Raw genomic sequence first — 20,384 nt, 5'->3', positions numbered from 1 at the left:
GTTCTCTTTCACCAGTTGCTTAGGCACTACATACATCAGCGGCCACTGCACAGTTTCCATGCTACACCATGCCTGGAACTCCAGCAGGCAGTCTCCCTTTTTTAGAAATACCGTGTTTACACGATTGTAAGTCGACTCGAATGTAAGTCGACCCCCCCATATCGCTTGACCGGAAAAAAAAAATAAGAGAGCATACCCGATGGCGCATTCGATAACGAAAATTTATTAGTAGCTGACATGGTCACTTGACTACTCGTCTTCACTAGTGCTGCCATCGTCATCGTTGCTGCGGTCGCACAGCGCGTCGTGGTCCAGCAAAATTTCAAATTTAGCAAACGACCGCACCAGGACATCTTGCAGAACAGCCGCCCACGCCAAATGCACCCAACCACACGCAGCCATAACGGAGGCTCTTTTAACAGGTCCGGTTGGCGTGATTTCGCAGTCTTCTGCCGCCAGCCACTCGTACTCACAGCGGAGCAGAACCTTAAAATTAAGGCGAAGGTCCGGGCTTGTTTCATGACCACGTCGCACTTCAATGGCAGGGACCAATCACGCATTTCAGCGACGCACGCCGCAAGCTTAGCCTACAGCTCCGGAAAACATCCAGACTTTGGCACGTGCGAAATTTGTCACTTGCCGTCACAGGGTGAAAATATCGCTTCGCTGCAGTCGCCACTCTCGCACCACCCATTTAGAAACATCGAAATTAGGGAGTTTTAGTATTGGGGACGCAAGGCGTTGGGGCCCCAAGCGCTTGGGTGCGTTTGCGTTTGCGTACGCAAGCAGAAACGTGTTATAGGTTAGCGGCCCCAAACGCAAACCGCAATGAGGTCGCATGTGCTCGCAGCACCACCAACGTCTGATCGTTGCTGCGTTATCATGTTATAAAATATGAAATGAAGCATATGAAGTAAAGTACATTAAACTCTTTTTATTAGAAGCACTTAATAGAGAGGTTTACAGCGTCCGGTAATCGAGTAAACGCAGGCTGGGGCGTTGGGGCGGAGCCATGAACTCGAGCGGCCTGCATGGTGCTGCCACCTGGTGGCGCAAAGCTCAAACAGACAAAAACAGCTAATATTACAGTAACCAAGTGTATTTTACTTTGCTGCGGGTATAAATTTTTGGCAGCAACACAATTAAGCACGTGCCGAGAATTTACACCAGCAGCGAAGTAGAATAGACTTGGTTACAGCAATATTAGCTGCTTTTGTCGATTTGAGCTTTGCGCCGCCAGGTGGATGCACCAAGCAGGACGCTCCCGTTTATGGCTCCGCCCCAACACCCCAACTGCGTTTATCCGGATACCAGACACACTAAACCTCTCTAATACACATAAAAACGACGTCTGTCGACACTTGGCGAAAGATTTATTAGATTACCTACCCGCTAGCTACTTGTAAGTTCTCCTACACCGCAAGACAGGGGCGTAGCCAGGGGGGGGGCTTATGGGGCTTCAGCCCCCCCCGAAATTTTTTCGTGCTGTCCACGCACCGCCGACCAAAGCGATCCCCGGCGCCGGAAATCACTCTGGATTTTGTCTAGAATGTCTTTTTGACGCTCGATAAGACATTTAACCGCGAAGATTGCAAACTCGGGCTGGATTTCGTGGCAACGCCCATACACCGGGAGTCACATAACGCCAAGCAGTCCCATCCGAGCAGAAAGTTTCAAGGGCGCTTTGATGGTGAGCGGGCTCGCCGCGGCATCTCGCTGAGGCCACGGAATCTATGGAGCGCATGGATATCAATTGCGAAACTTTATGGGTATAAATCTCATAAGCTCTTGATGTGAAAGGCGCATTGACATTTCCAAAGTTGTGCTTTAGATTTTCAATTGCGGAACTTTGTGGGTTTAATGTTGTTATAAACATTTGACGCCAAAGGTCTATTGACTTTTCTAAAGTCTTACATCGGAACATACAACGAGACAAGCCAAATCAACACACTAGCAGACGAGTTGACAAAGTAGGCAGCGAGGTACAATGAGACGAAGCGTTGGGGTGGTTCATTTGTGCCGTCATGTCACATAAAAAAGATATCAACATTTTTTTTAACCTACGCCAGAACATCCATGTCAACACACTAAAGCCAGCCAAAGTGACTACGTTCTCATTTATTTTTCCTACTTTGACTTTTATTCGCGAAAACACAATGAGCCTCTTTTTTTTTTTTTGTTCTCGCTACCCTACCAGCGGGCTGCCAGAGCCAGCCAGAGCGCATACGTTTTTCTCGTATGGCCCCGACCACCGTGCGATGCACTTCGGTGCGCGTTCGGTTTGCTCTGGCCGAGTGGATTTTCACCTGACAGAGTTTTGGACGCCTTCTGGCTAGCAGACGAGAAAAAAAAAAACAATGGTCGCTCGCCGCCATCACTGTGGGGACTCGAAGGATTGCACCGCATTCCTTGAGCGGAGCCTTTCCGGAAAATCTTGTTTCGCCGCTGTAGGATACTGAGCAGTATGCGTATGGTTCTCAGTGGACCAAGCGTCTCATGTTTTCTTCGGTATTCCTTCCGTAGCCCCATTAGGTGCCCGAAGTAGGCATTCGATTCTGGCCAACATACTTTCCTATGCGGTTTTTTTTCATTTCGGTGCCTCCGCCTCACAGAAAAAAATACATTATTGCAGCGCAGCGAATTGTCGCATGGTGAAAGTTCGATTTTGATACTTCTTTTGCGGAAAGTAATGGGCGACGGGACGCTTCAGTTGCCGGATACGTTTATTATATTATTGCGAAAGCAATTATATGGACACTCCAGGCGCATTCCTGCCGTCGCCGTCGCCCTCATGTTCCGTATAAAGTCCAAGGGTGATAACATCGTGACCACGCGCTGCATGCTGTATGTGCGAGTGAAAGCGTAGGAGGGGAGGTGGAATGGGTGAGCCGACGATGGTGGCTCAGTCTTGTGTGCGCAAAGGAGAAAAGCGGGGAGCAAGCGCGCCGCCTTCCGTCGCGCGCAATACATCGGGGGGAGTGGATGGAATGGGTGCGGAATCTAGGATTCTGTGAACCTATGATTGTGCAACATGTTTATTTGCCTTTTTTTGACGCATTATATACAGTTACTTCTTCTTACGTACATAGACTCATTGGAGACTTATACGTGTACCTAAATATCTTGTTGCGAGGTTTTGTGTATACATGCAGTGAACTTTGTTTCCAGTGACACTTTTTGTCCTTTATCAAGCCGTATTTTCGCATTTGTATATCCCATTGTATCTTTGCATTTCTAATGTAAGAGGGCGAGTCAAATGAAAGTGAGCATACCCTAACCACGCAATAATGGTTCGGTTCACTATCTGCGAGGCATGCGCGTAGGAGAACGGCATGTCTCATTTACAAAAAGTGACACGCAGGTGTGAAGATAAATGTTCTTTAATGCTCTCATACTCTGGGTTAAATATGGTTGCGTCACATAATGGACACTTCAAAAGTTGAACAGCCCGGTGCCGCGAAGTTTTTTCACAGCTGAAGGTGTTTCCAAAACAGAAATTAATCACCATATGACTGCCGTGTACGTTGAACACTTCATTTCATTAAATAAATAAACCAATAAAGAAAGAAAGAAAGACTGTGAAGCGTTGGAGCAAACGGTTCAAAGGACATTGCAAAGGCATTCCAAGACCGGGCCAAAACCATCGTTTTGGCCCGGTCTTGGAAGTTACAGAAAGTTAAATCCTAGTGTCTGTTGGAAACAGAACTTCGATTTAGGGCCTGAATTTTGTTTAAAATATTTTGAAAAATTCGAAAGTTTGAAAAAATAGAAGCACGACGTTTACAAACTAATAGCTATGCATGAAGAACAGATATTGTGGTTCTGTAAATGGCATTTATTATAACAGTCAAAGCGAACAAATTTGATATGTCAATTTGTATCTTACGTGAATTGGTTACGTTGTGTACAAGGGTTCTGCAAAAGCCGTATTTCCACAATACTAAATTTTTTTGAGATTCATGTGTAGCATATCTATTTTGTCCGCTGTAGATGTACTATTAGATGCAATTCACAGAATTGTGATATCATTTTTCATTGTTGAGTCACGGAGATTTATTCTTGATAGTTTCGTTTTCTGAAGATTTTCAATTTTGGCCAATTTTAAATAAATAATTGACCGCCTAAATGAAAAATTCGAAACCAGTAGTCACTAGAATTAAACTTTTTCTTTTAAATGCAACAAACCTCCTCAAATTTGGTGAAGTGGTTGCAGGGAAAAACGAATTCCCCTGCTACATGTACTTAAATAGGAGCACCCGAGCTAAAGCTTCCTCTTAAGGAGGAGGCTGAGCTGCAACGTGCAGATGTGTATATATATATATATATATATATATATATATATATATATATATATATATATATATATATATATATATATATATATATATATATATATATATATATATATTGGGCCAGTGGCGTAGCCCCCCCCGAACAAAATTTCTGGCTACGCCACTGCCGCAAGAGTCACGTGGGTAACGTGACCACTTAGGGGCAGCGATGTTTTCGGCCGGCCAAACAACCCAAGGACGCATGTAGACGTAGCGGTCTGCGCATGCGCAGTGCTGTCGCCCCTAGTTCTTGCGTATGCAAGCCGCTTGCGTCCCCTATACTAAAACTCTCTATTGCGGCCCGCTGCGCAGTGATTTGTTTCTTCGGCGTAAAGGATGGCAGCCCCCTTGAACGCTGCTGTTAACGAGTGCCGAACGATTAGTGGGCCTGCAGCACTCATGACGACTGGGGAAGCATAGAAGTAGCACGCAGCCGGCAGTCAAGTGGAACGCCTCAAAAAGTTGGTCAAACCAATTCCAATGCCTTTAAACAGAGAAAGAAAAACCCGCGAGCGGCGTCTGCTCTTCCATGAACTACCGATACCCCCCGCAAGCACCACCGTTCTGAGGGTGTCGCCGCAAATGGGAACAGCGGCGCTTCCATCAACTATCGACACTCCCCCCCCCATGAGTGTTGCATGCACTGTAAGACTCTCAAAAATGTTGAAAAACCGTTCCGAAAAGCGAACAAACACGCGGGATAGCAAAAAGATAGGGGTAGGGCCATAGAGAAAACATAAAATTGTAACTACGTTGTAGCTCTTGTTGGTATCGCTTTTTTTGGCGGGACCATGTTTTGGTTTCGATTGTAAGTCGACCCCCCAACTTCAGACTTTCAAATTTAAAAAAAGGGGTCGACTTACAATCGTGTAAATACGGTATGATTCCAGATTGCTGGTCCTCGATTGCCATCATATGGGTTGCCACCACAACAGCTAGAATTGCAGTGCGATGCATATGATTTGCCATGCAATGAGGGGAATACTGCAAAATGATAATGTTACATATTCCGAACATATTTAGTGGTGCTACAGTTCATGCATCATCTACTGCGAAGAATCATGGTCAACCTTAATGCGACCCTTTGCATACAAAACTGTCCCTATCCTCTAACATACTTAGAAAATATGAAAGCAGAACACAATTATATATATTTTTTAATTTTGTAGAGCCTGAAATTTTGTACATTCATGGCTAGGATTTGTTTTGACAGTAAAATACCATTCACTTCTAATCACTGTGGGATGGTTACCCCAGTTAGAGTTGCTCTATGTTTTTATATGAGATTGATACATGCAAATTCAGTACATCGTAGCTTTCTTCTATACCGAGTGTTTCAGTGAACACTTTCAAATTTTTTTAAGGGTTGCCTGTGGCAAATAGCCCAATTCTAGTTCATGAGCTGGCCTACTCGAAGTGGCGGACATTATTTGCACAAAAGCTGAAACACATAATCGAGTAATTAACAAAAATGCATTACGTTTTCAACTAATTAACTTAAGGTTTATATTACAATTTACGAATTCTCGCAGTGGAATTCACAAGGCGAATCCACTTGGAACAAATTCTCAGGATAGCGCCAATTTCGAGATATTAATTCCCGAACTTTGCGGCGAATTGCATTGGCTTTCCAGTTACATTCCTAAGAAAATGTCGTTGCATGTATTCAAGCACAAAAGTAACTGGAATGCCAATGCATTTCTCCGCAAAGTTCGGGAATTAATATCTCGAAATTGGCGTCATCCTGAGAATTCATTCGAAGTGGATCCAGCCTGCGAACTCCTTGGCTAGAATTTGCAAATTGTAATATGGGCCATAAGGTTTTTAGTTAAAATGTTAATTAGTGATGTTTAATTAGTTGTTAAGGTATTTCAATTTTCTGCAGTGACTGTCGCTTTGAGTAGACAAACTCGTGAACTAGAATTGTGCTATCTGCCACAGGCAACCTTTAGGAACTTTTGAAAGTGTTCACTGAAACACCCTGTATATTGGACTGGCAGGCACTTGTAGTAGCATGCAGTATATGTGCTTGTAGTATTAATTGCAAGTGGGCTTGCAGAACTCATTTCAATGCTTTAGCCAATCACTGGGTGCTGCAGAGCATCTCTTATCACAGCAATCCAACTCAGGATGAGAATCCATGCAAGCTGTTACTTATCCTGTTAGTTTTATGTTCCAGTTCTCTCCGTTTATTGCACACTTCAAGCAATTTCACTTTAGTAACCTTACAGCCCCGAGATGCCACACTGGTTGCGTTGTAATCCACATGAAGTTGCTATATCACATGGCCCAGTACTACATAGCTTCTATTGCTGCTGCAGTCTGTTTATCAAGGAGGTTTCAGATCGTGGAATCAGTAGAAACTGCAGCTTAATCACAGTAGTAGTAGTACATAGTAGTGGTAGTAGTAGTAGTAGTAGTAGTAGTAGTAGTAGTAGTAGTAGTAGTAGTAGTAGTAGTAGTAGTAACCTATGGGGTGTTGCATCCCAACGTAGCACCAATGGCTGTGAATAACATTGTAGTGGAGAGCTTTCAAATCACTTTAACCACGTAAACGTCTTTAAAATGCCCCTAAATTAAAGTACGCAAGCATTTTCGTTCTTCCCCCAGAAAGAACACAACCGTTGCAACCAGGAAATGACCCGGCAGCTATGTATGCAGCACCAAAGCACCATAGTCACTCAGTAACCCTAACGGGTTAATTAATAGTGACTGAACTCGAACGTATGCTAATATTGCTTACCCTTAATCACCTAGGCTTGCTTTACAACCCATTACTATATGTTTCTCATCTTTGTGAACATCAACACGTGAGCAAAAATACTGGAAGACTCCCCACGTAATAAGCTTGACACTCCCTGTTTGGTTTGCTAACAGGTAACAATGAAACCTAACTCACCTTGTTGCTGGAGGTACCTTCGGCCCCCTGACATAGAAGGGTACCCGAATGTCAAATTCAAAAGGCATCGATTTTCCTTTCACAAGGCCAAACTGGCCAAGGTGATAGCCATGATCAGACGTGTAGAAAATGTAGGTGTTGTTCAGCTCCCCTAAGCTTAACAGTTCATTGTACAGCTGCAATTCAAGACAGAGGAAAATACAGCAGCAGGTCAAACAAGGGTAAGTGACAACAAAGACATCGGACACAAGCTGCTTTAACCAAGCTTGGCAAGACCTTCCACCAAATAAACACTTCGGAAGCAGTAAAAGAGTAAAAAGAACCTTAACAGCATGAAAATGAAAATCGGAGTCAGTTATTCTGGGGTTTTACAAGCCAAAACCACGAAATGATTATGAAGCACAGTGCAGTGGATGAGACTACAAATTAATTTTGACAACCTGGGGCCTTTAGCATGCACCTAAACCTAAGTGAATGAGCATTCTTGCATTCTGCCCACATCAAAATGTGCCCACCCCAGCCAGGATCCAAAGCAATGGCCTTGAGTTCAGCATCACAATGCCCCAGCCACTAAGCTACCACGGCGGGTAATCAAAAACAATATATTAATGTCACTCACGAAGCATGAGTAGATGTACAGTTAAACCTAAATATAATGAAGAAGGTAAAATCAGCAATTTGCTTCATTATATGAAAATTTCATTCCATCGAAATTTGGTCTTTTATGCACATAAGTACAGTTGCCAAGGGACTTTTCTTACACGGAAAGGGTCACAATATTTTCCAAATTATCAGGCAATCAGAAAGAGCAAAATTAAATGAAAAAGAGATTCATTTTGTTGAATTGCCAGCAATGAAAAAATATGGTTTGTTGCCATGTGGATAATAACTTCACATCAGTGGTACGAAGCAAAGCCAGCCACATTTTCACCACCTGTGTGGCTGATAGTGTTGCCCACAGCGGAGCGCGATAGGATCTTATCACACTTGGGGTTTATATGAAACATGAGGCTGCTCCTTGGCAGAAGCTCTTCACAAGTCACTGCATGATTCAACCATTTGACCATCTGGTCTGCGGAAGTTCCCATTTATTGTCTCGGTATTCCTTCGCATTGGCAGTAAAATTTCATTATACTGAAATTGTGTATAAACACACATTGTTATATTGAGGTTCTAAATACATCATGTTCTATGGATCAAATTATAAAAAGTTCAAAACTGTGTTATCAGGGTGTCTACCAAGTTGACATTTCCAAATTCCCTGAGTTTTCCAGGTTTTCCCTGAGTGCCATTGCAAATTTCCCTGAGTGATGCAGAACTATGTTTTATATCAACACAGGCTAAAACCATATCGCCTGATGCTGTCACTCTCTAGTAAGCACATGAAAAAAAAGCAACTTAATCCAATTTCAATACTAAGGAGCAGTGTTTATGTTATTCAAAAAGAGAATAGAAGGCAGGGGTTAGTAAAATGCACAGCAAATAAAGTGTCTTCGAAAACAATTGCAAATAGGGTTGGACATTATGAAATACGAATAAAAGGAGATGCATACAAAGGCAAATATTTTCTAATATGAGCTATTTCTATCAACTGATAGCAACCTCAGTGGGATGAGGCCTGAACTCTGTCACAATTGAGATTCTCTCTCAACAGCTCGTAAGTCAACCTCAACAGTCCTGACATACTCTCAGCCCGCGCACGACGCCCGAGTGTTGTGTTGCACTGCTTCAAAGAGTGTATTTTGGTTTGGATGAGGGCCACCTGCATCTCGGCATCAGCCAAAACTTTACTTTTTGAGCTCAAGCTCTTTCAAAACGGCAGCAACAAGCTTCCTTTCTCGTTTATTCCTCAATGCGTAGGTCACTTCTCTTCTTGTCCGCCTTCCGCCACTCATTCGCCCCAAGGACCATTTGAAGCATCTTAATCAGTTGCACAGTCCACGACCGATTTTTCGAGCTCCCTAGGGGCCGCGAAAACGTCCGAAAAATCGGCCAGTTGGAAAAAAATGAATGCGTGTCATTTACTGCCCTTAGGGGCTCAAACCGCCACAGGCACGTTCGAAAACGCTCTGAAGGCCTGTCGGCACACATATTAGGCATACCTGTGCTCGTACTGTGACAGGAAATGCCAGGTGCCCGCGTGTATAGTTAAGATATACATACTGTATTCCGTGGCAATAGCCCCTTCCCACGCTTGTTATGCTTCACTGCAATACTTTTCCGTAAGCTTTACCGAGTAACATTTCTGTACAGAGGCGAAGCTGACTTTCACGAACCGGCATTATGCAACGCACCGTGTTTTCCAAGTTTCTAAGCCGATCGCGTGGACCACAAAGGTGGAGTCCGTGCCATTGCTGACAGCAGCGAATTCTTTCCATAAAAAGTTCGGCACCCAATGGCAAGAAGCTTCATAGCGAACGTCGAAGCAGCTAGGCCTAGCGTTGCCGCAGTGGTGGCAACGGGTGCCAGCGGATCTGCGTGCGAGAGTGCCGGTTCGAGGCGGCGAAGCAATCAAAACGGCAGCGGTGGTGCCTTTGATTAATGCCGTTTCGGACCTGCGGTCGCGGCAAAACATCCGGAAAATTGGACGGCAAAGAGTTCTTGCGTCGGAAATTTCACACGTTCTGATACGTTGACACTATGGGGTACGAGATGGCACCGCGAAGCCGTCCAAATTATCGGGAATCCGGAAAGTCGCTCGTTGACTGTACACTGGAAACTCCTCCTGCCAACGACAGGGCATCAAAGACGATTCATTACGATTTCTGTCTGCTACTCGAGCCAGCATTACCACGACTTTCAACCCTTTCAATAAAATTGCCGCTAATTTTCCCTGATAGAGGCCCAAATTCCCTGAGTTTTCCCTGACTTTTTCCAGACTACTCAAAATCCCTGAGAATTCCCGGTTTTCCCGGTTTTCCCGGTTGGTAGACACCCTGGTTATAATAGAGAACTTAATTATGTTGAAGTTTGTTATATTGAGGTGGTCTCATTATGCAGAAGGAGGTCTTATGGTTAAAAATTGAATTGGGACCTCCTGTGCATTACAACCAAGAATTATTGAAACATAACGGTAGTAACATGTGAAACTTAGCTTATAAAATACTGTTAGATGTAACGTACGAGTGATCAAAATACAATGCATGTTTGTGAAGAAATTGTTAGCAATTAAATACTTCAAAGGTACAATTTTCAGTACAGTTAAAACTTAATTTAATGAAACCTGATTTTAGTAAGTTACCGATCTAACGAAGAAATCTACATTCCCCGGCAGCTACTAATAGGGTTCAGTGTTACTATCAACCTGAATTAATGAAACAAACTTGGCCGCACTCAATTTGATGAAGTTTCTCCTCAAATAAATTAGTGAAAAAAGCAGCGACTTCTTTCTAATTTTGACACAGACGTGTTATTCTTCGAGCGTACGCTCTAAATCTATCACGTTGAAACATCTAGGCACCATGGCACCATCCCTAGCTTTATTTTGACGAGGCTGCACATGGTGCCCATACATGGAACAGCCGACTCAACACCGCCGCGGTCGGGCCAGTGGTGGTTGCTTTCATTATTTCATGGTTTATGCAACAGATGGCTGGATTATCGGCAAACATAATGCCTCAGTAGCCTTTGCGTGTCACTATGAAACATGGCTTTCAGATAACGACACAAAACCAAACTTTCCAGGCTATCGGTCTGAATATCTTTGTCGTAGGCAAAAAAAGGGTGGAGGGCTGGCTATCTACTTTAAGAATACCTTTACTTATGAAGTGTTTAGTGATTTCTCGGTAATGAATGCCGATTGTGAATGTTTGTGCTTGCGTATCGACAAAATAGTGGTGGTCGCTCTTTACCGCCCTCCGCTAGGGCACAAAGGTCGTTTCGTAGAGTTTGTGGACTTACTCTTGGCTTCCCCTGTCTTTTCAAACGCATCTTGCATTATTATGGGGGACATCAATATCGACTTAAGTTCCAATGATGCTTACGTGGAAAATTTTGAGACACTGTTATCTACGTATGGCTTCGCAAACCATATAAATAAACCTACAAGACTTACAAAACAAACTGCCACTGTTTTGGATGTTTGCATAACAAACTTCAGTCCACGAGACATCTCGAGCGGAATATTTCATATTCATATGCTCTTATTTTCATATGCTCTTAGTGATCATCTGCCAGTCTTTTTGCTTTTTTCAATCGCTAAGCACTATGACAAGCCCTATATAAACAGAGAAGGTAGACGAGCCATAAACCTTCCAAGACAAAAAGAATTTTTCCACTTGGTCAGTCTGATTGACTGGAGTGACGTTTACAATGACGAAAATGCAGACAGCGCTTACGAGAAATTCTTTTCTTTACTACACGCTTCATACAATGCCGCATTTCCTGTATTACAGCCGACCGGTCGTAATAGAAGAAAACACAAAAAACCTTGGATTAATTCAGAGCTTTATCACCGTATCAAAATAAAAAATAAGTTATTCCATGATTTTATCCGTTCACGGGATCCAAATACATTCACAGAGTTTAAGAAGTATCGGAATGCTTTAACGACGGAGTTAAGAAAAGCAAAACAGTACTACTATCAGAATCTTTTTGAGAGCATATATAATAATCAGCGACGAATATGGGAGGTTGTAAACTCGCTCACTTCAAGAACAAAAACTAGGGATAGGATTACGCAGCTCGTACTTGATGGTAAAACACTCATCGGTGAACAACTAGCTAATACAATGAACACACATTTTGTGGATGCTGGCTCCTACAATACCATGAGCGAAACTGTCAGCGACGACAGTATGCCACTAGACACCATATTGAATCATTCTCTTTTCCTGAAACCTACTGATCCTAGTGAAATTTCAAGTATAATTGGCAAGCTAAAGAATAATACATCTCCAGGCGTGGATGAACTTCGTTCAAATGAAATAAAATTAATATCGCCTTTAATATGTGAAGTTCTTAGCTACATAATTAACCTCACTCTAACAACAGGCGTATTTCCTAAGCTATTAAAAATCGCCAAAGTCACCGCAATTTTCAAAGGAGGTGATACAAACAATTTATCTAACTACCGACCTATTTCAGTACTTCCTACAATATCTAAAATATTTGAATGCGTCATTCATGAGAGGCTAGTTTCATTTCTAGAAAAGCATCAGGTCATAACCCAATGTCAATATGGCTTTCGCAAGCATCGATCGACAGAACACGCTCTCGTACACATCAAAGACAGGATAATTGAAAACATGGAATGTAGAAAATATACACTAGGTTTGTTTTTAGACATTCAGAAAGCTTTTGATTCCATACAGTTTGATTTATTACTTAACAAATTATCAAGATACGGTGTCCGAGGTATTGTACTAGATCTTCTAGATGGCTATCTGAATGATCGTTATCAGTTGGTGAAAATTAATGATGCGGTATCAACACTCGCGAAGCTAAAACAAGGAGTACCACAAGGATCCATATTGGGCCCATTACTATTTCTTGTCTATATCAATGACATTGTCAAAATTGATAGTTCCGCTGAAACCATAATGTATGCTGATGATACCAATGTCTTTTTCTCTTCGCATAACTTACTGACCCTTGAATCCTCTGTAAATGACTACCTTGTGCATCTTTCGAACTGGTTAAGCAGAAACAAGTTAAGATTAAATGCCTCTAAAACAACATATGTCATATTTCGTCCTCCCAACAAACCTCTACACCACAAACTTAACGTGAAATTTGAAAACACCCTTATAAAACAAGTTCAGACACAAAAATTTCTCGGGGTTTGGTTTCAGGAAGACTTGAGCTGGTCAGTGCACGTTAGAAACCTAAGTGTAGATCTTGCCCGCACAGTTGGATGTCTATATAGGATATCTGCGCTCATACCGCTCTGGCTAAAAAAGAACATTTATTATTCACTTTTTTATTCCAAATTAACCTATGGCTTAATGGTTTGGGGCACTACTACGCAATACAATTATACTAAACTAATTACTTTGCAGAAGAAAATTCTGCGCTGTTTTGAATCTTATTGTGGTAATCCACAAGACTTAAGAACCGCTCCACTGTTTAAGAAACACGGTATCCTAAAGGCAGACCAGTTATATTATTTAAAAGCGCTGCAACTAATGCATCAGAAGAAACTATACGGAATTATGGACTCTGCAAATGCTGAATACCTTTTGAGGCACCGAAAACACCGAACACCAAAAATCCGAACAAATTATGGAAGGCAAACAATGGCGTATCAAATACCTGCGATCTTAAACAAATTTGAAGGCAAGCTAAACTTTGAATGCAAATTAAAAGCATTTAAAAGCCAACTTAGGGAGATATTGTTATCCTGCCAATTTAACTATAGCCAAAATTGAAGTGTTTTTTCATATTTTACTGTCTTCTCGTAAAGGATACTTAAACTCTATATAACACAAAATGACTAGTAATTGTTCCTATCTTACTTTTGTGTCGTTTCAAGCAACATTATTCAGTTTCACTGACAGTTATATTTTATTTGTATGCTTTTGTACAACAGCTGTTTGTGCTGATTCATTCAAGTAATTTGCTTAGCGTCCTATTATGTATCATTGTATTGTTTCATTGTATCATTATGTATCATTGTATTATCCTATTATGTATCATTGTATGATTTGTTATGTGTCATTTGTGTGCAACAGTATATGCACTACATTTGTGTATAGGTGTCAAATACTGCGTCTCTTTTACTTTATTTCCTTTGTTTCTAAGATTTGTGTTGTATCTGTAACCGCTGTAGACTGTTTGGGGTCAGAGGCCTCGTCAGGCTCCATTAGCCTTTAGCTTCTGTCCCTACATCAGGCTCTGCTTTCGTCTGATGTTGAAATAAAAATAAAAATAAAATAAAAAATAAATAACTTTAGATTTCGAAGGACTGAAAAATTGCTTTCTCAATTTTACAAACTTCCTGATTTAATGAAATAATTAGAGCATGGTCATCCGTTCGTTAAATAGAGCTTAACTGCACCTGAAAAAAAATGTCAGCACAAAAATATTGGAAAAGAACAAAAATAATGACAATGAACTTAATGCATTACACAAAAACAGAGAACATCCAACGGTGTAGAATATTACAATTAGTTCAAAGTAGCTAAAAGAAAGCTTTTCAGCTTGACATCTGTGAGCTTTCTGCACTTTTAAAAGAAATGCTAGTGTGTTCCCGAGTGATAAGGCTGAGAAATGTACAGACTGTTTACCATAGTTGATTCAAACGTACAGTAACATACAGTTCACACACTCTCCAAATCTTGCATTGTTTATAGTTGATCTCAGATATATTAAACTCAGATGCACCAAAATAATGTCTATATCGCACAGTTGTAACATTTCCTTGTAAATCCCATGCAGAAGTATAGCGCTGTACTATGCGTGTATCAAACTCCCGTTCAACCACTACATAAGATATACTGAGCAATGTGCCAAGCCATGTCCCTACAAGGGTGCTTCACCTAACGGGGACGTGATCACCTCTTGCACCGTCGGAAATACAATGCTGACGAATTCAAAACAACACTGGTTTGGGAGATGCCATAAAACAAGACATTGTTTTTTAGAGGAGTTAAAGACTGAACTTGGCAAGATTCAAAAGCGTTTACTGCACAACAGCCAAAATACAAGAAAATACTTCAAAATCCTCATCACACTGACATACCAGCACTGGAGTTTCAGCATGAAGTACAAGAGATTGAAATTTGGCCCTTCTTTCCTAGAAAACCTCCAACTGTGAAATTAACAAGATCTGAATGAATGCCTCATCGATCTAGGCTGATCTCATGTTTCTCCCCCCTTCACTGTCTCTAATATTACTAACTCAACAAGTTTTTTACAACTTCGTTAGTTCAGATCGCCTTTTTAATCTTAATAACACGAGGCTTACAGTACAAGGAAATTTTCTGTTGGCTTTAGGTCATATTAATTACGGAAAGATGGCTACCTCTTTTTGCGAGGTTAAACTTTGGAACAGACTACCATATTCCACTACGTTGTCATCTACCTTGTAGTCTTTTAAATAGGAACTCAAGAATTTTCTGCGGTCTGATTAATTTCCTATAATGTTATTTTGCTAATTAGTAGCTGTGTAATTAGCAATGGCTGTGCATCTTTCCTCTTCATTTTGTTTTTTATGTGTGTCATCTTTAAGTTTCTTGCGTATATTTTTTAAATTCCTTATTTTGTTTCTCTGCTCTGTATGCCACTTTAATTTTTTATACAACTTCTACGGGTGTCTACCAAGTTGACATTTCCTAATTCCCTGATTTTCGCAGGTTTTCCCTGAGTGCCTTTGCAAAATTCCCTGAGTGATGCAGAACTATGTTTTATGTCAAGACGGGCTGAAACCATATCGCCCGAAGCTGTCACTCTCTAGTAAGCATATTAAAAAAAATGCAAAAAAAACAACTTTATTCAATTTGAATACTAAGGAGTAGTGTTTATGTTATTCAAAAAAAAAGAATAGAAGGTAAGGGTTAGAAAAATGCACAGCAAATAAAATGTCTTTGAAAAATATTGAAAATCGTGTCGAACATTCTCACATATAAATAAAAAGGGGGTGCATACAGAAGCAAATATTTTTGAGTATGAGCTATTTCTATAAACCAATAGCAAGCTCAGTGGTATGAGGCCCGAATTTTGTCACAATTGAGATTCTCTCTCAACAGCTCATAAGCCAACCTCAACTGTCCTGACATACTGTATCTCAACCTGCGCACGATGCCTGTGTTGTGTTTCACTGCTTTAAAGAGTTTATTTTGGTTTGGATGAGAGACACCTGAACCTCGGCATCAGCGAACACTGTTTTTTTTTTAGCTCAAAACGGCGGCAGCACGCTGCCTTTCCCGTTCATTCCCCAATGCGTAGGTCCTTTCTGTTCTTGTCCTCCTTCTGCCCCTCGTTTACCCCACGGACCATTTGAAGCATCTTCTTGGTCAGTTGCACAGTCCACGTCCCATTTTTCGAACTCCCGAGGGGCCACAAATACGTCCGAAAAATCGGCCAGTTGGAAAAAATAAATGCATGTCATTTACTGCTTTTAAGGGCTCAGTCCGCCACAGGCACATTCAAAAACACTCTGTAGGCCTGTCTGTACACGTATTAGGCATATTGGTGCTCGTACTGTGACAAGAAATACCGGGTGCATGAGTATGTAATTAAGGAATACATACTGGACCTGCGACGATTGCTCCTTGCCACGCTTGTTATACTTCACCGCAATACTTTTGCATATGCTTCACAGCGTAACATTTCTGTATTGAGGCGAAGATTACTTTCGCGAACCAGCATTGTGCAATGCACTATGCTTTCCAAGCTTCTAAGTCACTCGCGAGGGCCACAAAAGCGGAGTCCATGCCATTGCTGACAGCAGCGAATTCTTTCAATAAAAAACGTGGCACCAAATGGCAAGAAGCTTCATGGCCAACGTCAAAGCAGCTAGGCCTAGCGTTGCTGCAGTGGTGGCTACGGCTGCCAGTGGATCTGCGTGCAAGAGCACCGGTTCGAGGCTGCGAGGCAATCAAAATTGCAGTGGTGGTGGCTTTGATTAAAGCCGTTTCGGACCTGCGGTCACCGCAGAACGCCAGAAGAATCGAATGGCAAAGAGTTCTTGCGTCCGAAATTTCAGACGTTCTGATACAAGACTCTATGTGGTGGTGCCGTGAAGCCGTCCAAATTATCGGGATGCGGAAAGTCAGTCATTGACTGTACACTAGCAACTCCTCCAGCCGACGACAGGGCGTCAAAGACGATTCATTATGATTTCTGTCAGTTAGTCGAGCCAGGATTACCGCGACTTTCGCCTTTTCAATAAAATTACAGCTAATTTTCCCTGATAGAGGCACAAATTCCCTGAGTTTCCCCTGAGTTTTTCAAGACTATTTAAAATCCCTGAGAATTCCCGGTTTTCCCGGTTAGTAGACACCCTGTTTTAATCCAAGGGTCCCGGTACAGTCTGACTTTGGGACCCTTGTCTGTATATGATTTCTTGTAACCAATTGTTATGAACGAATAATATACTGAAACTCCACCTCCCAACAGGCTAAATTCAATCTACACCAAGTTAGAATAAATTACTAAGCCCTGTATCAAACTCCAGCAAAAACAGGCTACAAACGATGACAACATTCCACAATATCAGTACCTTTTCCACAGCATCATCGATAGTTTGCAAAGTCTGGAGCCGCTTTGTATGAAGCATATCAGTAAATTTGATGTGAATCGGCTCCATCTGGCCAGTGTAACGCAATAGCCACTGTTTGTCCATGTTTGGAGCATAATTCCAGCTTGGTGTCCTTCAAAAAGAAAGAAAAACATACTGCAAGTCAGGTGCCAAAAAAACATTGGCTAAACCAGGTTTCTACTTGTTAGGCACACAGAACTAGAATGTAACATGGAACGAAAACCCGAACACCAAGCTGCCAAACCATATATCTTCTACATCAACGTAAATAGACAATAGAAACTTAAAAGGGAAGACAAATTAATTGCAAAAATACAGTCGATGTTGCATGCGTGATGGCTCTTCACTGCTTCTCATAACTTTATTTTTTTTGTGACAAAGACAGCACACACACACATGATGATCATTGCGAAGAGAATGTTTCCGTGATTCTACAAGGCTCACTGCACTGTCACTGTATATTGGCAATAAGAAAAAGGCTACACTCTGAGCAGAGGCTAGTGAGATGGCTAATCTCGTCATTTGTTTCGTTGGTGTTCTTCATGCATGCACCATAGAACACTTGTGAGGCTAACTGATTGTTCCTGTTGATGCTTTCACATTAGAATGCAAGGAAAGAAAGGCAGCGGCCAATCTGTCAAACAGCACATTGAGTGGTTCAAACTACAGTATTTACCCGAATGCAATGCGACCACAATTGTAACGCGAGAGTTGACTTTCCATTCATACCAAAATATAATAATAAAATTGCAAATGTAACGCAAGGTGACCGATAAAAAAAATTGTACCTTTATTCAGGGAATCACAATTCAGAAACGAGTTCACTCATCATCGTTGTCTGAAGAGGATAGAGAGCATTCCTTGGGCAGTATTTTTGGGTGATCACTTTCGTAGATAGTAGTTTCACTTCCGCAAAATTTTGATTTTGCGCCCAAAAGCATCGACTGCGAAAGCAAATTGTCAGGCAGCTATACGAAGTAAGGATGGTAGTTTTACCAGCCATATAAATTTGGAAACATTTGCTAACTAACTAAATTAACAAGCATGGTGTCACACACACAAGTAAACATGAACACATTTCACTCTATGACTGTGGACATTCGCTGTCAAGATGCTGGCATGAGGAAGTGCAACAGAAGCAGCGAGCGAATTGCCCTTTGTTCTGCCTCTCACTTCAACACAAATTAAGTAGCGAGAAAACAGCCCACAGAGAGCAATCAGCCCTTACTTTACTTTATCATTACTTCCATCAGCCCTTTTGCCTTTGATCACAGTGCCCAGCGAGGTGGCCACTTGTTCACTTTTCAATGGGTGCCTGGTCACTGTGGTGCGATTGGCAATGAACCCACTGACAGAGAGCCAAGATCGGCATTCTCTTGCTCTGATGAAGGACGGATTGCCTACTCGTGGCCTGACACCAACTCAATGATCAAGGCAGTCATGCAGGACCTTACAAAGGCATGCAGAGCCCCTGCTGGCAACATCCACAAACACCTACATATGATCGGCCCCCGAAAGTTACACAGAGCAAAGCATCATTGCTACGCACGATTCGGCTGGGCACTGCTTTCACCCACCACTACACACATCATAGGACAGTTGCACAGCCCTGATTGTGCATACCGTCAGACGCCTGAAGTACTGAAACACATACTATGTGACTACCCAGCATATATACTGGAGCGAAGGATGCTAGATAATTTCCTAGCTAGTGTTGGCAGACAACCACTGTCAGAGCACACTATCCTCGGCCCATGACCTGACACTACAACTTCAATGTGGACAACTATAGTGCTGTTGAAGTTTCTGCACGATACGAAACTAGATGAGTGGCTCTAGTAGTGCCACCGCCTAATGCACACAAGCACTCGTCACTTCTCTTATCATCATCATCCATCCCTGTACTTTTACTACCATTCCCTGTTCCCTAATGCAGAGTAACAGACTAGAGCGCAGTAGCTCAGGTCGGCCTCTCTGTCTTTCCTATCAATACAATCTTTCTCTTGCATTAGATCCACTATGATTGCATGCACAATTGTGAACACAGTGCCTAAAAGGGTAACTGATGTTCCAAAATTTATATGCAAAATGTAGTATTCCATTTGCTGTTACTTCCCTTCCTTTATGTTTGAAATTGTAATTTAGTAAAACCTTGTTAATTTTGAAAATCGGGTAATTCAAACCAGTCTTTTGGTCTTGGATGATGTATGCATTATTTAACATAATCAAACTTGTTAATTCAGACTTATCTGGCTGCAGATCAGTTAATTCGGTCAACTCTCAAAGCGCAGCGAGCACAGAGTGCCACAAATGTGCAATGCGCAGCAAAGGTGGCGCTAGCGCCTAATCAAATTAAAACGAAGTGGCTGAGTCCGCATCGCCACAGCCGTCAGCGAAAATCGTACGAGGAAGACTTCATGCCTACTTGTGCCTTTACAGCCTTTAATTTTCTGTTTACCACTGCACATAACACCACATTGGCCGTGCGCCTTTATAAATGCGTAGTTGCCCTCCATGAACACATCAAATGAGAGCAGTTTCATCCGTAGCAGTTGCAGAAAACTATTTTCGTTTTGACTTGGTGCGCACGTCAGCTGCATGCCTTCAGAACTACATGGCTGCATCATCCATGATCACGTCGACAGCGACCGCAGTTGTGGCAAACAGTACCTCCGTTTTGACTCTGTGCGCATATTGGCACAAGTGCATGGTTGCACCTTCCATGACCCCGTCGATAGCGACCGCAGTTGCAACAAACAGCAGCTTCATTCTGACTCGGTGAGCGCATTGGCCACGTGCCTTCAGCATTGTATGGTCACTGTCCAAGATCACGTTGATAGCGACCGCGGTTTCGTCCACAGCAGTTGTGACAAGCATTAGTTTCGTTTCGACTAGGTGCAATGTGTGCATGCACAATGTCACAAACGCAGAGGAAGCTGTTGAGGATGCAGAG

General features: G+C 42.1%; 1 protein-coding gene across 1 annotated transcript in view; it reads right to left on the bottom strand.

Annotated features, from left to right (window-relative positions):
* Sulf1 (Extracellular sulfatase Sulf1) overlaps positions 1-20,384 on the bottom strand; it is a 74,513-nt gene that overhangs the window by 42,187 nt on the left and 11,942 nt on the right. The window contains exons 5-6 of the mRNA XM_065441714.1: positions 17,393-17,543; positions 7,231-7,406 (exon numbers count right to left, since the gene is read on the bottom strand). Of these exons, the coding sequence (XP_065297786.1) occupies positions 7,231-7,406; positions 17,393-17,543 (327 nt within the window). The remainder of the gene's footprint in view (positions 1-7,230; positions 7,407-17,392; positions 17,544-20,384) is intronic.

The sequence above is a fragment of the Dermacentor albipictus genome, chromosome 3, assembly GCF_038994185.2.
Source record: "Dermacentor albipictus isolate Rhodes 1998 colony chromosome 3, USDA_Dalb.pri_finalv2, whole genome shotgun sequence".
In the NCBI taxonomy this organism is placed as follows: Eukaryota; Metazoa; Arthropoda; class Arachnida; order Ixodida; family Ixodidae; genus Dermacentor; species Dermacentor albipictus.
This window is presented reverse-complemented; position numbering and strand designations above follow the sequence as displayed.